Source organism: Camellia sinensis, chromosome 3 (assembly GCF_055761805.1).
Source record: "Camellia sinensis isolate YWXY chromosome 3, ASM5576180v1, whole genome shotgun sequence".
Lineage (NCBI taxonomy): Eukaryota > Viridiplantae > Streptophyta > Magnoliopsida > Ericales > Theaceae > Camellia > Camellia sinensis.
In genome coordinates, this window is record NC_138963.1 from 163525495 (window position 1) to 163545720 (window position 20226).

The 20226-nt window shown below is 39.4% G+C and overlaps 1 protein-coding gene and 2 long non-coding RNA genes across 3 annotated transcripts in view; all 3 read left to right on the forward strand.

Annotated features, from left to right (window-relative positions):
* LOC114263645 (uncharacterized) overlaps nt 1-19029 on the forward strand; it is a 29167-nt gene extending 10138 nt beyond the window's left edge. The window contains exons 5-10 of the mRNA XM_082921266.1: nt 1736-2185; nt 2358-2518; nt 17112-17182; nt 17295-17442; nt 17623-17772; nt 18453-19029. Of these exons, the coding sequence (XP_082777392.1) occupies nt 1736-2185; nt 2358-2518; nt 17112-17182; nt 17295-17442; nt 17623-17772; nt 18453-18530 (1058 nt within the window). The 3' untranslated portion in view covers nt 18531-19029. The remainder of the gene's footprint in view (nt 1-1735; nt 2186-2357; nt 2519-17111; nt 17183-17294; nt 17443-17622; nt 17773-18452) is intronic.
* LOC145822876 (uncharacterized) lies at nt 786-997 on the forward strand. The gene is made up of 2 exons (XR_014364715.1): nt 786-875; nt 918-997. It is a non-coding gene; the product is annotated as an uncharacterized LOC145822876 (long non-coding RNA).
* Nucleotides 4927-5311, forward strand: LOC145822874 (uncharacterized). The gene is made up of 2 exons (XR_014364713.1): nt 4927-5030; nt 5094-5311. It is a non-coding gene; the product is annotated as an uncharacterized LOC145822874 (long non-coding RNA).
* Nucleotides 19030-20226: the final 1197 nt, after the last annotated feature.

Sequence of the window (20226 nt, forward strand, 5' to 3'; positions counted from 1 at the left end):
AATAAAAAATTGAGGTTCAAGGAAAAGTTGGGCTGTGGAAAGAAGAAAAAGAAAAAGTAGCACCCACGTGAGTTCCATCCAATTTTTTATATATATAAGATAAAAAAAAAGGTTTGGACGGTGGAAAAATATTTTAAAATAGAAAAAATTATATAATATAGTTATCTCTTTGAAACTATATGCTGGTGTTGATCAAAAAAGTGGGCCAAATTACCAATACCGCCAATCTTGTAGACATCCTGAAGTGGGAGACGAAGAGGCTTGTCTGATGGCCTCTTGGGCTCTGTAATCATGTCGAGGGCATCAAGAAGGGTTGGGCCCTTGTACCATGTTACCGGTGTAGAAGACATTGTATGAGTGTGTATATAGACTGCCCAAAAGATATACATGGATATAGATATCGAGCCCTCAAAAGTCGTGCCCTATTTTGTGGCTTGGAATAGCAGGGGATTGAAACCAGACGCAAGGAAGGCCGGTGTCGCGACGGAGCTTTGGCAAAGGGACATCGACGTGCAAGCGGTGGTGGTCTCCGGCGACTGAACAGTAGTGCACTCAGAAAGGAAATTTCAAGGTATGTGTAGAAAAATTTTAGCAGATTAGGTTGAGGTCCGGCGGACGGCCAAGGCGAGGTTGCCGCCCGCCGGTGAAGCGAAAAATACTAAGTGCTTAACCTTGCTCTGATACCATGTAGAAATTTAATGTATAAAGAGAAAAAGAGAATTGTATTATTGATTGATATTTGTAATTGTTGAATTATTGAATGCTACAATGATTCCTATATATAGAAGAGTAGGTGGTAGTAGGTGGTAGATGGAGTAGGTAAAGTGGAGGTGGTAGGTGGAGTAGGTGAAGTGGAGGTGGTAGTGGTGTAGTGGGTTTAGTGGAGTAGGTGAGGTGGTAGTGGTGTAGTGGGTTAGGTTTAGTGGAGTAGGTGAGGTGGTAGTGGTGTAGTGGGTTAGGTTTAGTGGGTGAAGTAGGTGATAGGTTTTAACAAAAGGCAAGCTGTAATTGTCAGGGAGGTTTTAACTTTCTAATGCCATAGGTGTGGTTTATACATATATTGATGTATGGTAAAGATTAAGTAAGGAAACCTTTTATCCCATGAAGAACGTAGAATCATCTCTTGACCTTCAAAGCTCTAACATTGGAGGTCTTTCTCTGTTTCTCAAGGTTTTGAACAAATTTCAATTCATAATTCATCATTTTGTGAACTGTAGAGTTCTATGGACTTTTCCTGAAAGCTTCTGATCCATATTAATTCTCTTCACAAAGGTTTTGATCTGAGCTTGGTTAAACATTGTTTACCAAAAGTAAAATCTGTGCAACTTAGGAAGCGATGGTACTAAACTGCTAACAATATACACCATGGCTCCTTTCTATCTCAATCATGTTATATCACATTCCTCAGCTTTGATCATTATCAGTGACTAAGGCAATGTTGGTGATGGTAGCAGTAAGATTATACTACACCAACTGTTATGAATTCGAATGGCTGAAGAGCACTTTGATAATGTTAGTATATTATCCTGGCTAGGATAGATATATTGCTTCAGGATAAAATACTATCCTTCTTGTCTTTCTTGCATAATACCAATTAAGAGAACACTTGTATCTAATATGCCCATGACATGTCTTCTCATCTGTCATCTGTCTATGCTATGGCTACTGCATTGGCCAAAGGCTTGGCAGCAGAACTCTCTCACTCTCTATCTGATTTGTTCAACAATGTCAACAGGCGGGAACATGAAAGTGGAAAATAAGTTTGCTACTCCACCAATCATTCATAAACTACATAAAAGTCCTGCCCAGCAGCAATCCTCTGATGCACCTGTTCTTTGTACTGCTTGTGGGATGAAGACTGAGATGTATATCAAGGAGTCCATGAGATTTAGTTTTTCTGAGATACAGCTTGCAACAAATGATTTTTCTGCTGAGAATTTGTTAGGAGAAGGTGGATATGGTTTTGTGTATAAAGGAGAGCTTAAAGATGGCCAGTTTATTGCTGCAAAGGTGCGGAAAGAAGCAAGTACACAGGGATTCACAGAATTTCATTCTGAAGTATATGTTTTAAGCTTCGCTCGTCATAAGAACATTGTGATGCTGCTTGGTTATTGTTGCAAGGAAAATCTTAACATACTGGTGTATGAGTTTATCTGCAATAAGTCTCTTAAGTGGCATCTATTTGGTAAGTAATTTTTGGGGTTGTTAGTCTCAAATGCCTCCCATCTCAATATTTATTAATTTCCTTTGCCAACAGATTCCTTCTTGTCTATAAAATGAGTAGTTTAACTACTATTTTTTTTATTCTCTTTAATCTTTTTCTCATTTGCTTTACATTTGCATGGATATTTTTATAGATAAGACAGAAGATGTTCTTGAGTGGCACCAAAGACATGCTATTGCCATTGGAACTGCAAAAGGCCTGCGTTTTCTACATGAAGAGTGCCGTGGAGGTCCTATAATTCATCGGGACATGCGACCAAGCAATATACTAATCACGCATGACTTTGTTCCTTTGGTAAATTACTAATTTGAATACGACATTTTTTTTCTATATATTTTTTTCCTTTTGAGTTGCATAATCTCTGCCGATACTTCAAAAGGTTTAAATGCATTTACTAGGAAGGGCAAGATTTACGCAGCCTTATCCCCATTACCAGAGATACTATGGAATTTAAATTTTTCAGGACTTTTATAGTTAATAGTCATTTTCTTGTATGATAAGAGATCATACATAATACCAGTTCTCATTCAACTAATACATTTGTCATGTACATGATTTTAAGTAATGGCTGTTACACTTGGTATGCATTCATTTAATTAAGTTTTGGAATTAGGCTGTGCATTTAATTAAGTTTGATTTCTGACAATTTGTGTATTAGTGTCGTAATGGGCTGTTACGGCTGTTATGCTTGTTATCGAATGCTGTTATGGCTGTTACACTTGGTATGCAACGCCGTTACACCTGTTACGTTGTTAGTGCAAATCAAAATTGGGCATATCTTTACCGGCAGTAGAGCATAAACCTATTTTATTCAAGCTGCAACAACCATAAATATTGGTTTCTGTACTCACTACCTGCCGAAATCATTACGTAACAATTGACTTTTTAATCATTGGTTTTGTGGATCGACTGACCTCACTGAGGTTTTAGAAAAATAACTATTTAATATTTGTATAAATTTTAAATTTATTCATTTTGAATCCACTAAAAGCTTTGAAAAATAATAATAAATGCAATTATGGGGTCAATGTTGAACAATGACAATTACAAGTTTAGAGAAAAAATTTCAATATTTGCTTTATTATTGTTTCATCATTTTACATGTTATAAATCCTTTATTTTTCTTTAGAAGGAACATTTCGTTACATATTGACTTTTTTGTTTCTATTCTTTTTCTTTTTTTGCTCTTACATGTTATTCAATAGGCCAGTTGGCACAATTAAGTTTTTACACACCATGTATCTACATGGATACCATGTGATGCAAAATTTAAAGACACTCCTTTGCTAATTAAAGAGATGGAGAAAAGAGATGAAAGAGGAAAAAGGGGGGTTATGGAATGGCTACTTTTGGTTTTTCATCTTTCGTAGAGCAATGTTGAAGCAATTATGAAATATTTTCATCCTTGAATAACAATCAAATAATAATGGAAGAACTACATTTTACATTAAATATTAGTTATTAGTTGCATCAACAATAAGACTATAGAAGAAAAAAAGAATGAATTGACTTAATCTCAATTGAGGTCAGCCCATGAATATATAGATCAATATGTGCAATATTAGGAAACTGTACAAGATAGGAAATAACATAGAAAAATAAATAAAATTGTTAAAATCCACCTACTCTCCACCTACTTCACCCACTTAAACCTACTCCACTAAACCTAACCCACTACACCACTACCCACCTCACCTACTCCACTAAACCTAACCCACTACACCACTACCACCTCCACTTCACCTACTCCTTACCTACTACACACTCACCCTCTTCTATATATAGGAATCATGAATCATTGTAATATAAATCAAAAATATATCAATCAATAACACAATTCTCTCTATTTCTCTATACATAATTAATTCTCTCTATTTCTCTTCATACATTAAATTTCTACATGGTATCAGAGCAGGTTTAGAATCTAATATTTTCGCTTCACCGGCGGGCGGCAACCTTACCTTAGCCGTCCGCCGGACCTCAACCAATTCCGCTAAAATTTTCTACACATACTTTCACTCCGCTGCCACAAATTTCACATCTACTCTCTCTCTCAATTTCTTTTACACTCTCCTGGAGTTGAAGCCGAACCGGGGGCCTCCTTCATTGGTACAGATAGATCAGATACGATCTTCGCTTCACCTCTCAAGATCTGTTACGATGTACACTTCAAGGAAGACGATACACAAAGATCAGGATGCGGCACCCACTGAATTTGAGGAGACAGTTGCACAGACATTATTTGATTTGGAAAACTCCAACCAAGGAGACCCACGGCTCTCTCTCACTCTCGGCATCAACCTCTCTCTCTATCTCTCACAGAGCTTCATACACTTCAACCCCACCATGCACACATGGATTATTATAAGCTCCCTTGGTCAAGCTTCCATCCCACTCTGTTGGGCACATGGCCACCGCTGCTGCATCTGCTTCATCATCATCCACCTCTTGAAGCAAAGCTTTTTCACCTTTGCAGCTTTTGAACATGGATTCCAAAGAGCAACAGCCAGTCTTTGTCTGGTCAAAGGACTAGCCTAAACCTCACAGCCAGTCTTTGTTCCCAACTTTTGTTTTTTTTTTTTATTTATTTTATATTGTAAGAAATAATGTATAGAGAAAGAGAGAGAATAAATTGTATGTATTATTATTGATTGATATTTTGATTACTATTACAATGATTCATGATTCCTATATATAGAAGAGGGTGAGTGTGTAGTAGGTAAGGAGTAGGTGAAGTGGAGGTGGTAGTGGTGTAGTGGGTTAGGTTTAGTGGAGTAGGTGAGGTGGTAGTGGTGTAGTGGGTTAGGTTTAGTGGAGTAGGTTTAAGTGGGTGAAGTAGGTGAAGAGTAGTAGTGGTGTAGTGGGTTAGGTTTAGTGGAGTAGGTTTAAGTGGGTGAAGTAGGTGGAGAGTAGGTGGATTTTAACAGCCCCCCGCAAACTCAAGGGGGATAGGAACTAACCAACTTGAGTTTGGAGAGAGTAACAAAACAAGAAAATACATAAAAATAAAAGAGGATAGGAGACACTGTATGGTCGTGTCAGACCATTGGTGAAGACACTGGATGGTGGTGTCATAACGTTGTAGAGGACACTGTATGGGGGTGTCATAACGTTGTAGAGGACACTGTATGGTGGTGTCATAACGTTGTAGAGGACACTGGATGGCGGTGTCAGACCGATGTAGAAGACAGTTTATGGGGTCATGTCGGACCGTTGTAGAAGACAGTTTATGGGGTCATGTCGGACCGTTGTAGCAGACAATGTGGTGACAGTTGTTGTGACAGTTTACGGAGTCTTGCTGGACCCTTGTAGAAACTAACCGGAATCAATGTCGGGACAGTTTACAGAGTCTTGTCGGACCCTTGTAGAAACTAACCGGAATCTATGTCGGGACAGTTTACAGAGTCTTGTCGGACCCTTGTAGAAACTAACCGGAATCTATGTCGGGACAGTTTACAGAGGCTTGTCGGACCCATAAAGGAGCTAACCGGAATCAATGTCGGGACAGTTTACAGAGTCTTGTCGGACCCTTGTAGAAACTAACCGGAATCAATGTCGGGACAGTTTACAGAGTCTTGTCGGACCCCTAAAAAGTCGCACCCTCAAAAGGTGTGCCCAATCTTTCAAAAGGCGTGCCATCAAAAGGCGTGCCCAATCCATAAAAAGGCGTGCCATCAAAAGGCGTGCCCAATTCATCAAAAGGTGTGCCGGACATGATGGCGAGGCACGTGAGTGCCTTGGTTGGCGCGCCCGTTTGTCGTCTGTCGGCAAGTGGCGTGCGAGGCGCGGATCGGCCCTGGCTATTTAAACCAAGGTTGAGGCAGAGGCTGAGGCAGACAAAAAACTTCTGAAAATCCTCTGAAAAAACTCTTCGTTGTGCTGAGAGAGAGAGTCTGTAACACTCTGTTGCGAGAGATATTCTGTAACACTCTGTTGCCCAGAAAATGGCCTCGTCTTCCCGGAGTCTGCTCACTCTCTTTCCAGACCTCAACGAGTCAACAAGAGAGAAAACTGGTGCGGTGGCACTGGAACCTCAACCAAGCGCCCCGGAGTTTGCTCCGTTGAACTTTCCGATGCGGTCGGTGGAGCAAAAAATGGCAGTGCAAACGGATGTGGAGGCTAATCAGTATACTTTGAAGGCATGTGTGGAGTCCATGACGGCGGTCACAAACTTGTCGCACCGGCTGCAGAGTAGGACAAATGAGGTGCAGCAATTAAACTCCCAGCTGGCTCTGCTCCAACGCATGTATAAGGATGCGCGAGCAGAGATAAGTGTGCTAAAGGCGGAAAACAAGGAGCTGAAGCGGAAGGCCAGTTTTATGTTCCGATTTGGAGGGCCGCCATATGCTGCAGTGGAGGAGCAGGGAGTAGTGATCATGCCCAGTGGAGTGGGAAACACGGAGGCAACACCGGCAAGGGCCGCCCAAGACGGTGGCAAGAAGAAAAGACCGGCGGAATAGGCGAGAAGAAAAATCCCACTGTTCCGATTTGTGTTGGTTGTGTTTTGTTTTGTTTTGTGTTTTTTTATTTTTATTTTTTTTATTTTTTTTTATTTTTATGGTGTAAAATGCTGATCGGGGTTGATCCCCGGCATGAAGAAATGACAAGTTTGTAAAATGTTGTTTTTTTTTTTTTTTTTTTTTTTTTTTTTTTTTTTTTGTTTTTGTTTTGGGAGTGTTTTGTTGAAAAAATAAAAATAAAATGAAAGAAAACAAGGGAGAAAGAAAATAGATAAAAAATATTTATAGATGGATTATATGAAAAACATCAGTGCGATTGTTTCAAAATAAAGTGGGGTATTTAAAAAAGAGGAAAAGTGACTTGGAAAAAATAAATAAAAATAAGTGATTTTTGAAATCAAATGGAGGAAAGAGAGGGACAAACCCATGTGATAAAGTGGAGAGAGAGTCGGTGAGTGGGGTGCAAAAGGTGAAGGAGAAATAATGGATTGAAAATGGTTTGGGTCAAAAGTGGACACTGTTAGTGGGGAACATGAGTGCATTGATTATTTGATATAATAATAATAATAAAAAAAATAAAAAGTTAGAACAGTTGGAGAGAATGAGTGGAGTATGGTAAGGGTTTCATCCAAAGCCAAAATTCCTGCAGCGAATCACTTCGCAAATCCTAGTATGAGCTTTTTCTCTTTCCAGGCTTATTCATGAATTTCCTGGTGATTTCAAGAGCCTCTGGTGGCATTGTGGCAGAGAACACCCCAACCTGGATTTTGGGTGGCAGCAACTGAGAACACCCCAACCTGGATTTTGGGTGGCAGCAACTGGAAAATATCATAGATCTGATTTTTAAAAACCTCGTGACAGCATTTCATCAGCTTCATCCAAGACAAACATTTTGATGTAAACAGGGCGAAGTGATTGTCTCCGCAACATGTCAAACACACGACCAGGAGTACCAACAACAACATGAACCCCACTGGAGAGAATGCGCTGATCTTCGCGCACACTAGTCCCTCCAACACAAGCATGAACCTTCACACTTTGCTGGGCAAGTTCAAGAGTGGGTGGAAGAACCAAAGCTTGGCACTCAACCAAGCTATAATCTAGCTGCTGCAGAATTCCAGAGCAGAATGTTGCAGTGTTTCCAGTTCCAGACTGTCTCGTCATATGAGATGAAGAATTCTTCTCCATCAGCCTCACACATGACTACAGTTGCACAAATCTTTGTTGATTTTATCAGCGGAATAGGTTGAGGTCCGGCGGGCGGCTAAGGTGAGGTTGCCGCCCGCCGGGGAAGCGAAAATACTAGGTTTTAAACCAGCTCTGATACCATGTAAGAAATAATGTATAGAGAAAGAGAGAGAATAAATTGTATGTATTATTATTGATTGATATTTTGATTACTATTACAATGATTCATGATTCCTATATATAGAAGAGGGTGAGTGTGTAGTAGGTAAGGAGTAGGTGAAGTGGAGGTGGTAGTGGTGTAGTGGGTTAGGTTTAGTGGAGTAGGTGAGGTGGTAGTGGTGTAGTGGGTTAGGTTTAGTGGAGTAGGTTTAAGTGGGTGAAGTAGGTGGAGAGTAGTAGTGGTGTAGTGGGTTAGGTTTAGTGGAGTAGGTTTAAGTGGGTGAAGTAGGTGGAGAGTAGGTGGATTTTAACATATATATATATATATATATATCTATCTCTTTTTATTCTATTATCTTATTCAAACCCATTTTCCTTTTCTTCTTTTATTTCTTTATTTTTTCTTTTCATCCATTTTACACTACCAAACACTTTACACCCACTCTCTCTCCTCACTTTGCATCCACCGCCCAAACTTTTTTTTATTCTAAAGCTTAATTGGTGCACTCCTTGTTCCCCACTTTCTTTATTTTATATATATATATATATATATATCTCTTTTTATTATATATTAAAAAAAAAAAAAAAAAAAAAAAAAAACATCATCATCTCTCCTCCGTTTGATTTCAAACTCCATTATTTTTATTTATTTTCTCCAAACCACTTTCCTTATTTCCCCCATCTTTCATTTTTGATTTCAAATATATTTTTATTATTTCTTTCTTTATTTTTCTTTCACCTTATTTTTAATCTTTTTCCAATTCCATTCATACCATCTAGCTTTGCACACCAAACCATATTTTATTCATCTCAGGGATCAACCCCGATCACAATTTTATACAAAAAAAAAACAAAAAAAAAAAAAACAAAACAAAAAAACAAAACAAAATACAAACAAACAACCACATTCACAGGTGGGATTTTTTCTTCTCTACTCTGCCGCCGGTCTTTTCTTCTTGCCTCCGTCCTCGGCGGCCCTTGCCGGTGTTGCCTCCGTGTTTCCCACTCCACTGGGCATGATCACTACTCCCTGCTCCTCCACTGCAGCATATGGCGGCCCTCCAAATCGGAACATCACGGTGGCCTTCCGTTTCAGCTCCTTGTTTTCCGCCTTTAGCACACTTATCTCTGCTCGCGCATCCTTATACATGCGTTGGAGCAGAGCCAGCTGGGAGTTTAACTGTTGCGCCTCATTTGTCCTGCTCTGCAGCCGGTGCGACAAGTTTGTGACCGCAGTCATGGTTTCCACACATGACTTCAGAGTATACTGATTGGCCTCAATATCAGTTTGCACCGCCATTTTTTGCTCCACCGACCGCATCGGAAAGTTCAACGGAGCAAACACAGAGGTGTTTGGTTGAGGTGCACTGGCCACCGCACCAGTTCTCTCTCTTGTTGACTCATTGAGGTCGGGAAAGAGAGTGAGCAGCCCACGGGAAGACGAAGCCATTTTCTGGGCAACAGAGTGTTACAGCGTATTACAGAGTTTCTCTCTCAGCAAAGGAAGAATTTTTCAGAGGTTTCTCTCAGTTTTTTCTGTCTCAGCTTCTGCCTCAGCCTCAGCCTCCGTCTTGGTTAAATAGTCGAGGCAGCCACGCGTATCGCGCGCCACTTGACGCCAGACGACAAACGGGCGCGTCAGCCAAGGCCCTCACGTGCCTCGCCATCATATCTGGCACGCCTTTTTATGGATTGGGCACGCCTTTTGATGGCACGCCTTTTGAAAGATTGGGCACACCTTTTGAGGGTGCGACTTTTTAAGGGTCCGACAAGACTCTGTAAACTGTCCCGACATTGATTCCGGTTAGCTCCTTTATGGGTCCGACAAGACTCTGTAAACTGTCCCGACATTGATTCCGGTTAGCTCCTTTATGGGTCCGACAAGACTCTGTAAACTGTCCCGACATTGATTCCGGTTAGTTTCTACAAGGGTCCAGCAAGACTCTGTAAACTGTCACAACAACTGTCACAACATTGTCTGCTACAACGGTCCGACATGACCCCATAAACTGTCTTCTACATCGGTCTGACACCGCCATCCAGTGTCCTCTACACCGTTATGACATCACCATACAGTGTCCTCTACAACGTTATGACACCCCCATACAGTGTCCTCTACAACGTTATGACACCACCATCCAGTGTCTTCACCAATGGTCTGACACGACCATACAGTGTCACCTATCCTCTTTTATTTTTATGTATTTTCTTGTTTTGTTACTCTCTCCAAACTCAAGTTGGTTAGTTCCTATCCCCCTTGAGTTTACGGGGGGCTGTTAAAATCCACCTACTCTCCACCTACTTCACCCACTTAAACCTACTCCACTAAACCTAACCCACTACACCACTACCACCTCACCTACTCCACTAAACCTAACCCACTACACCACTACCACCTCCACTTCACCTACTCCTTACCTACTACACACTCACCCTCTTCTATATATAGGAATCATGAATCATTGTAATATAAATCAAAAATATATCAATCAATAATACAATTCTCTCTATTTCTCTATACATAATTAATTCTCTCTATTTCTCTTTATACATTAAATTTCTACAAAAATCAAGGCCTAAACAATGGCCATAACAAAAAAAAGGTCCTATTCTACAATATTTTATGTACTACATTTCACCACTTCCCCTCAAGTTGGAGTGAAGATATTTGATAAATGCAGATTGGCAATGGATGACTGAAGCAAAGATGGTCCTACGGACTTGGTAAATATGCCTGCTAACTGCTGTGAAGAAGAGACAAAGGATGAGCTCACAATTCCAGTCCGAACCTTTTCTCTAATGAAATGTATGTCAACCTTAATATGCTTGGTACGCTCGTGAAGCACAGAATCAGAGAATAACATAATGGCAGACTTGTTATCACAAAATAAAGAGGAAGGAATAGTCTCAGTAAAACCCAACACTATCAAAATAGAGCGAAGCCAAAGAAGCTCACATGTTCCTTGTGCCATAGCTCGATACTCAGCCTCTTTAGACGACCTAGACACAACTGCTTGCTCGTTACTTTTCCATGATATAAGATGATAACCATAGAAAGTACAAAAGCTAGATGTGGAACGTCGATCAATTCTAGATCCCGCATAATCGGCATCGGTGAAACAAGAGAGTCTAGATTGAAGACCAGCTGTGAAAAACAGTCCCAAGCTAGGAGAAGTCTTCAAATACCTCAAGTCTTCAAATACCTCAAAATATGACGAACTGTGTCAAGATGCGCTGTACGAGGTGCATACATAAATTGACTTACAACACTAACCGCAAATGTCAAGTCAGGTCTAATGTTGGTCAAATAAATTAGACGCCGTACAAGACGCTGATACATGCTAGGGTCATCCAACAACTCACCAGACTCTGATGTGAGCTTGACATTAGGATCCATAGGAGTAGAAATAGGATTACACCCTAACATACCAGTATCCTTAAGCAAGTCAGGAGTATACTTTCTTTGAGACAAAGAAATTCCCTATTTTGAGCGTGCAACCTCAATCCCCAGAAAATACTTGAGACTGCCTAGGTCCTTGATATCAAAGTCTGACCTAAGTTCTCCTTTACATGACCAATGCTGGTAGAGTCATCACCTATGAGAATAATGTCATCTACATAAACCAACAAGATGATACACTGACCCGCAGAATTACGCTTGATGAAACAAGTATGATCTGAATGGTACTGAACAAAACCAATGGAGTTGATAACAAAACTGAAGCGACCAAACCATGCTCGTGGAGACTGTTTCAGACCATATAGTGATTTGTGTAATCGACACACTTTCCCCGAATACTCCCACTTAGCCCGAAAACTGGGTGGAGGATCCATATAAATCGTCTCAAGTAGATCCCCATGAAGGAACGCATTCTTGACATCAAGCTGATGAAGAGGCCAAGAATGTGATGCTGCAAGAGAGATGAGGAGATGCGCAGAAGTAAACTTGGCAACAAGTGCAAAGGTGGCGGCAAAATCCTTGCCAGGAATCTGGGTGAAACCTTTGGCCACCAAGTGGGCCTTGTAACGGTCAACTGAGCCATTTGCAAGATACTTGATAGTGAATACCCACTTGTAACCAACGGTGCTTTCCTCAGGAGGTAAAGGTACAAGATCCCGAGTATGGTTCTGTTCTAAGGTGGCCATCTCAGTCTGCATAGCCACTACTCATTTGGGATTCTAAAGGGCAAAATTTTGACTAAAAATTCTTACTTCAAGAGTCTCCTCTCATAAGGAGGAATCTCATTGAAAGCTTGAGGAGATTATGAAAGTCTATTGCTATTTATAGGAAAATATTTTTTAAAGAGAACCTACAAAATTCTATGTGGGATTCAATCAAATTATTTGAATCATATTGATTGGAGAGAGAATTGAAAATTTCATTTCCATAGCATTCAATCAATTTGTTTGAAGGAAATGTTAAAAAAATTTAATTTCTTTAAAACAAGTGACTTTTTCTTATCAGTTATGACTTTATTAAATATTATTAATAAATACTATGCAACAATTTTTATTTTTATTTGAGTATTTATATATATTTTTATTTATTTATAATTTTTAATTATATTTTTAATTATATAATATTAATTGTGACGTCACGGTTCAACCGCATTGACCCGACGGTTGAACCGGTGACCCGTCCACTCGGTCCCTTTTCCGGTTCGCTCACCGGTCTGGTCTTCAAAACATTGGTATTAATCATCCCATTTCCCAGTATCTTTCCTATGACAGGGTTTTCCACACTTATCTCCTTTTCCTTTAATAAAATAGCAATAGATAAATCATAGTGCAACTTTAATCTTAAACATCTTTAGAAGATATATTATGATTTTTTAAAGGGGAAAAAATGAGAAGAAAGATTAAAAATAGGTTGGGTCTTACTGAATCTGATTGGATCTTATTGAAAACTCCATGATCACTAAAATAAAAGCAAATCATGTGTAAAAATTTATGTATTATGATTGATATCTGATTGTTGTATTACAAGATTGATAAATTACAATTCCTATACAATCTATATATAGAAGAAAATGTGGTAGTAGGTGTAGTGGAGGTGATAGTGGGTTAGGTGAAGTGGAGTGTGTGGTGAAGTGGAGGTAGGTGAAGTGGAGTGTGTAGTGGAGTAGGTGAAGGTAAAGATGGGAAATTCTAACAGCCCCCCGCAAACTCAAGGAGGAGAGAAACTAACCAACTTGAGTTTGGAGAGAGTAACAAAACAAGAAAATACATAAAAATAAAAAAGGATAGGAGACACTGTATGGTCGTGTCAGACCGTTGGTGAAGACACTGTATGGGGTGTCATAACGTTGTAGAGGACACTGTATGGTGGTGTCAGACCGATGTAGAAGACAGTTTATGGGGTCATGTCGGACCGTTGTAGAAGACAGTTTATGGGGTCATGTCGGACCGTTGTAGAAGACAATGTTGTGACAGTTTACGGAGTCTTGCTGGACCCTTGTAGAAACTAACCGGAATCAATGTCGGGACAGTTTACAGAGTCTTGTCGGACCCTTGTAGAAACTAACCGGAATCTATGTCGGGACAGTTTACAGAGTCTTGTCGGACCCCTAAAAAGTCGCACCCTCAAAAGGTGTGCCCAATCTTTCAAAAGGCGTGCCATCAAAAGGCGTGCCCAATCCATAAAAAGGCGTGCCATCAAAAGGCGTGCCTAACTTATCAAAAGGTGTGCCGGGCATGATGGTGAGGCACGTGAGCGCCTTGGCTAGCGCGCCCGTGTTGTCGGCTGGCGTCGCGCGATGCGCGTGTCTGCCTTGGCTATATAACCAAGACGAAGGCAGAGGCTGAGGCAGAGAAAAAACTGAGAGAAACCTCTGAAAAATCCTTCGTGTTGCTGAGAAAGATAGTTCCGTTTGCTGAGAGAGAGTCTGTAATACTCTGTTGCCCAGAAAATAGTCTGTAACACTTTGTTGCCCAGAAAATGGCCTCGTCCTCGTCTTCCCGTGGACTGCTCACCCTCTTTCCCGACCTCAACGAGTCAACAAGAGAGAGAACTGGTGCGGTGGCACTGGAATCTCAACCAAGCGCCCCGGAGTTTGCTCCGTTGAACTTTCCGATGCGGTCGGTGGAGCAAAGAATGGCAGTGCAGTCGGATGTGGAGGCCAATCAGTATACTCTGAAGGCATGTGTGGAAAGCATGACGGCGGTCACAAACTTGTCGAACCGGCTGCAGAGTAGGACAAATGAGGTGCAGCATTTAAACTCCCAGCTGGCTCTGCTCCAACGCATGTATAAGGATGCGCGAGCAGAGATAAGCGTGCTAAGGGCAGAAAACAAGGAGCTGAAGCGGAAGGCCACCGTGATGTTCCGTTTTGGAGGTCCGCCATACGCTGCAGTGGAGGAGCAGAGAGTAGTGATCATGCCCAGTGGAGTGGGAAATACGGAGGCAACACCGGCAAGGGCCGCCCAGGACGGAGGCAAGAAGAAAAGACCGGCGGCAGAGTAGATCGGTGGGTGGCCGTCTGCAGAAAAGAAAACAAAGCTGTTGTTGTTGGGATTTTTGTGTATTTTTGTTGTTGTGGTTTTTTTTTTTTTTTTTTTTTTTTTTTTTTTTTTTTTTTATGGGTGTAAAATGTGGATCAGGGTTGATCCCGAGATGAATAAAATGAGTGTATTGTGCAAATCTGTTTTTTTTTGTTATTTTTTTTTTTTTTTTTTTTTGGTGGTTTTGGGTAGATTTGGAATTGGGAGGTGGGTTTTGTTGGATCTTGATTGGGAAACAACCAAGTGCAATAAATTTGGGCACAGAGAGAGAGGGGTCTGAGAGAGGGCCTTTGTGAAAAGCAAACAAGATAGTGGCAAGCCAAGATATGAAGAAAGCACTTGTGCCTCCGAGGTGCATAGAGTGGAGATTAAGAGGAAGAAATAGAAAGAGAGAGAGCACAGGGATGAATGTAAAGAATCTAGGTAGACCTTTGGGCACAACCTTAGCTGAAACATAGCAGTAGCAGAGAGATACAATCACTGAAAGCCATACCCTGACGAAGTTGCTGATCTCCCACTCTAAGGTGTGGTTCTTGTAGATCTCAACCTCCATCTCTCTTTGGAGATTTATGACAAAAAAAAAAAGAAAAGAATTGCAGTTTATGGGTCGATCTGGGAATCAACAAACAGAGTCTACTTCTTGAAAATCTTCAACAAACACAGTGAAGACTGGGATGCTTTCTAGACTGAAGCAGAATTACTAGCTACCAGCGGTGGCCGCCATGTTTGACGAGCAGCAGAGAGGAAATGGAGCTTCTATATGTAGGGTTCTGGCAGAGAGAGAGTAAAGGCATGTGTAGAGGTCCGGCGGGCGGCCAAGGCGAGGCTGCCGCCCGCCGGTGAAGCAGAATTATTAGCTTCTTAACCTGGCTCTGATACCATGTAAAAATTTATGTATTATGATTGATATCTGATTGTTGTATTACAAGATTGATAAATTACAATTCCTATACAATCTATATATAGAAGAAAATGTGGTAGTAGGTGTAGTGGAGGTGATAGTGGGTTAGGTGAAGTGGAGTGTGTGGTGAAGTGGAGGTAGGTGAAGTGGAGTGTGTAGTGGAGTAGGTGAAGGTAAAGATGGGAAATTCTAACATCATGTATATATGTTGGTTATTTTGGTATTAAATGCTATTAGAAATTGTATTATGTCATTTTCACTAAAAAGATAGAGAAAAAAAGAGTCGGAAATATGTCGAACACAATAATTTCAAAAATTGCATGAATCAAATTGTGAATTGATTGTGAATCGTGCGATTCATTAGAGATTCACTTCCAAAATAAATTCACCCATGGATTCTATCGATTTTGCAAAAATTGCGAATCGAATCATGAATCAAATCGCGATTGTAAGATTCTGATAACAGAGTAGGAAGTTGGCTTTTTAGGCGAAAATATTGAGTTGCCAAACGAGACCTTAATTTACTTCATATTTGCACAAAGTAAAATTTTGGGAAATTTATAAAATAAAATAAAATCAAAAACAGGGTTTGACCTTGGTGACAAATTAAACCCCGAATGTTTAAATGATACCAATTTTGACCATCCATTTTTATTGTTAACTAAAACTAACAGTGAAGGGATAAATTTGCTCAACACTTGCATTAATTAAAAGTTTTTCATACTAGCATTTGGTATTTGGAAAACTTTTAGACAAGGGAATCTCTGTTTTTGCATTGCTTGGAAGCATTGAACATTTCTATTCCACATGGACTTATATTACCATTAGAAAAAAAAAAAAAGACATTTAAATGCATTATCATGGTTTTTGCTTATGATTTAATGTGGTTTAGATTTCCAGAGATCTGTTTGTTTGTCATCTAAGTCAGATTTTGTTACCTGTCTATGTGATATGGCATGTCAATTGTGGGAATACCCATGTTGTGTTAGCATGTAACCAGTAGCGGTGTCTGGAAAAGGAGGGATTCTTGGTTTGCCTTATATTTCTAGGATCTTTTTAATATATATTTTTCTTAGTATCTGGAAGTGTTACATAACCATTTGATGAGACTCAAGGCTTGGCTTGGCTTGGTTTGGTTTGGTTTGGTTTGGTTTATCTGGAAGTGTTACATAAGCAGGGGTTCACTAGTTTAGTAGTTAAAACTAGGCCTACTAACCTTAAGGTTGTGGGTTTGAAAGTAGCCATTTTGTGCAAATTATGCCGAAGGTTAGCCTGTACCCCATCTACCCCTCGCAAACCCGCATCCAATGGGGACTAAACTAGTAAATTGGGCATACTTTTATAGTTTAGCGTTACATAATTAATTAAAAATAATGCCAAGTTTTCTTGTAGGACATTCTAAGTTGCATAGGCACTTCATCTCATCCAGGTGATAAAATAAAAATTTTAATAACTTCGTAGAAGTACCATGTCCGTGTGTTAACCATTCAAGGTTAGACAGCTACGACACCTAGGTTTATCCCTTTGTTACCTAGGTTCATCAGGTTGAAAGAACAAAGATATTTGTTAAGCTAGACATGACTTTAATGGAAGATCATAAGATAAATGAAGTTTTGGGATGTAGGGGTGTAAATACCAGTTATTTCATTCCTTGTGGCTTATAGAGTTATCTTTTCAGCTAGGTGACTTTGGCCTTGCTAAGTGGAAGACTACTGATCCTGTCCAAACAAGGATACTCGGTACATTTGGGTGAGTGCTCTACAATTTTCATTTTACAGAAGCATGCCAAAATTATGCAATTTTACAACTGTATTTGGTTATTTCTAATTAAACAATCACAAGAAGGTTTCTATTTATGCAGATACCTTGCTCCTGAGTATGCAGAAAATGGTATTGTTTCTGTACGAACAGATGTATATTCGTTTGGCATTGTTCTGATACAACTGATGTCAGGACGAAAGGTGATTGACACTACGAGAGAAGACCAACAACAGTCCCTGCGACAGTGGGTATGTTATCTGGCTGTGTTGTAGATACAAAATTGTGCCTGTTTCACTGGTCTCAAATCAATCTGAAATGCTTTTTCCCCCCTCCTGGTTATGGACTGCATGTTTAGCCAAATGGAAAACCATATTTTTATTTCATTTTGTCTCATTGTGATTAAGGCATCATATCTTGTGGCAATTTAGGCAGAACCACTGATTGAGAGACTCGCCTTACATGAACTTATTGATCCTCGTCTTGGTGAGGCATATGACACATATGAATTGTACCACATGGCCAGAACAGCGTACTTATGCGTGCAAAGCAACCCTGAGATGCGCCCATCAATGGGAGAGGTAGTTTTCTTTCATGCTTTGAATACTCATTCTATATGGGGTTTTTGTGGGTGTACAACTTTCTTGTGGTTTGCCAATTATTCGTGTTCCTAATAGGAAAAAAAATGTAGTACTTTTGTTTTTTATGTTGTTTGTGGGGACCTAAAGCCGTTTTGCAATTGATCAGATTTTGATAAAACATAACAGGGGCATTTACCAATGTATTTTTGTTTTGTTAGCAATCAAAAGATAATCTGGCATCATCAAATGCTAGAATTACCATGCTTATGTACACCATATTGTATTTGCCATCTCATATATTGGTTAAATGGGTCCCATCACTTATGTCTGCTACCAATGCAATGATAAGATAGGAGACGGTAAAAAAAATGTGGTCATCCTAGCATTATTGTTCAAAATAAAAGTTAAACTGGTGTAACTGGTTGTCAATTGCCAAAGCATAACAAGAATTATTTGGTATGAATAACCTTAGGCCCTTGCTCAAAAGGAATATTTTCCTACTTTTAGGAAACATCTATTTTATGAGTACAGTCAATGGCATTCGTAGTTCAAGATATGAAAGCTTAAATGGTAATATTTCTCAAGTCATATACCTGAAATATCTGTCTTCTTTAGTCTATCACATTTCATATTTCTTTTTTTCCTTCACTAATTAGATCTTTCTACAAACATGATGGCAGGTTGTGCGCCTTCTCGAGGGGGAAAATGACCATTTTCAAAATTTAGCAGAGCAATTCATACCTCATTTTACGAAATAATGAACAGAATAACATTCTATATTTCCGCTTTGCTACTGGAATTGCATGTTAGTGGAACCTCAACGAACTCAAGACAGCTTCGGCACTAACCACACGCGTATCAGCTCAAAACTTCTAGTTATGCTTCACCTTTTTTTTTTTTTTTTTTTTTTTTTTGGTTGTAAATCGCATGGGGTTGATTTTGTAATAGAGATGCACCATATCTGAATAAGCACTACATGGTTGGAACTTTTTTCAATCATATTAGAAAATCAAAATATAGTTAAATCTTAGGTTTTCTAAATTTTGATGCCTAGAGTGTTCCTGTAATGATTTTCTTCCCCATTTCAGTGAGGACAACAGTGAGGGGAGCTTAAATTTTGAAATGCCTGATGTCCATATCGGGCAACAGATGTGTTGTAAGCTGCAAACTCTCTGTTTGCAGTTGCACAATACAGAACAGTACATTTTTTTTTCTAGAAAGAAAAGTTATGTAGTTTGTACGACTCTTATAATATTCGTCTCTGAATTGCTTTTCCTGGTTAAAGTAATGCATATCTTGCTAGCCCTATCAAATAGTTATTAACTTGCTTTGAGCAGGACTATGAGCATGACAAATATGCTTAATATCAGATATGGACAGATTTTCTACTGATTATGTCATACTTTATCTTCCTCTCGTTCTAGTATGCTTCAGCAAATAATATGTTTGATTGATGCTATGACTAACTCCGAATTGACATGCAGTCCCTCAACTATTGTTGATACTTACATAATTATGTTCATGTTTTTCGCAAATTCATACATGTTATTAGCATTTAGTATGTATATAACTTGTTTTAAAATTTCTCCAATTATTTCCAGAAATTTTGAATTATCCATTGCGTGAAAACAGTCTGACCCTAATTGTTAGGACATTGATTGATTCGGGGCAAAGATTGATTATTAGGACATGAAACCATTTGACTACAAATTGGGTTGGTTTATCTGTACCTGTTTTCTGGGATTTACATGCGGTAAAGATGTCTTATATAATTTCTTAGCTTCTCAAAACATCCAAGCATTGAATACAAGCTCAATCAACTGTGTGAATTGTGAAATGTACCAAATGAGAAGTTTGAATACCTACTTGGGACTCTAGTCATTTTTTTCACATTTTGAAACTTGGTTTCTGTAATAATGTAGTTTTTGAGTATAGGGGCAACAACTTACGCTGTGTTTGGTTGAAGGATTTGAAGAGAGATTTGGAAAGAGAAAGGAAAAAGTTAGGTGAAATGTGAATAAAATATATTTACATTTCACCTAGTTTCACACACATTTTCCCTTTCTCTTTTCCTTTCCAAATTCCTCCCTAAATTCTCCAACCAAATACAGCATTAATCCTTCTTAATGCCAATTAATTTTAGGAGAAGGTGAAAATAGAAAGAATAAGAATCCTAAAAAGTAGAATCATAGCACAAGTGGATTTGAGCTCCCAAGATATTTTTTGGGAAAAGATAAATCAAGCAATTCAACCTGTGTGGCGGGACCTACATAAGGACCTCAAGTGCTCAAGAGACTAATCAGTCCATCACAAGGGGCCTTACAACCGCAATTCTTAACACTGATTAATTTTAAAATAGATGATGGAAAGAGAGTGTGCGGTGCAAAGATCATTTAGTGGAGCATTAGCTACAATCATGTTAGATGTAGGAGCTCAGCAAAGTGAGAAAAATCA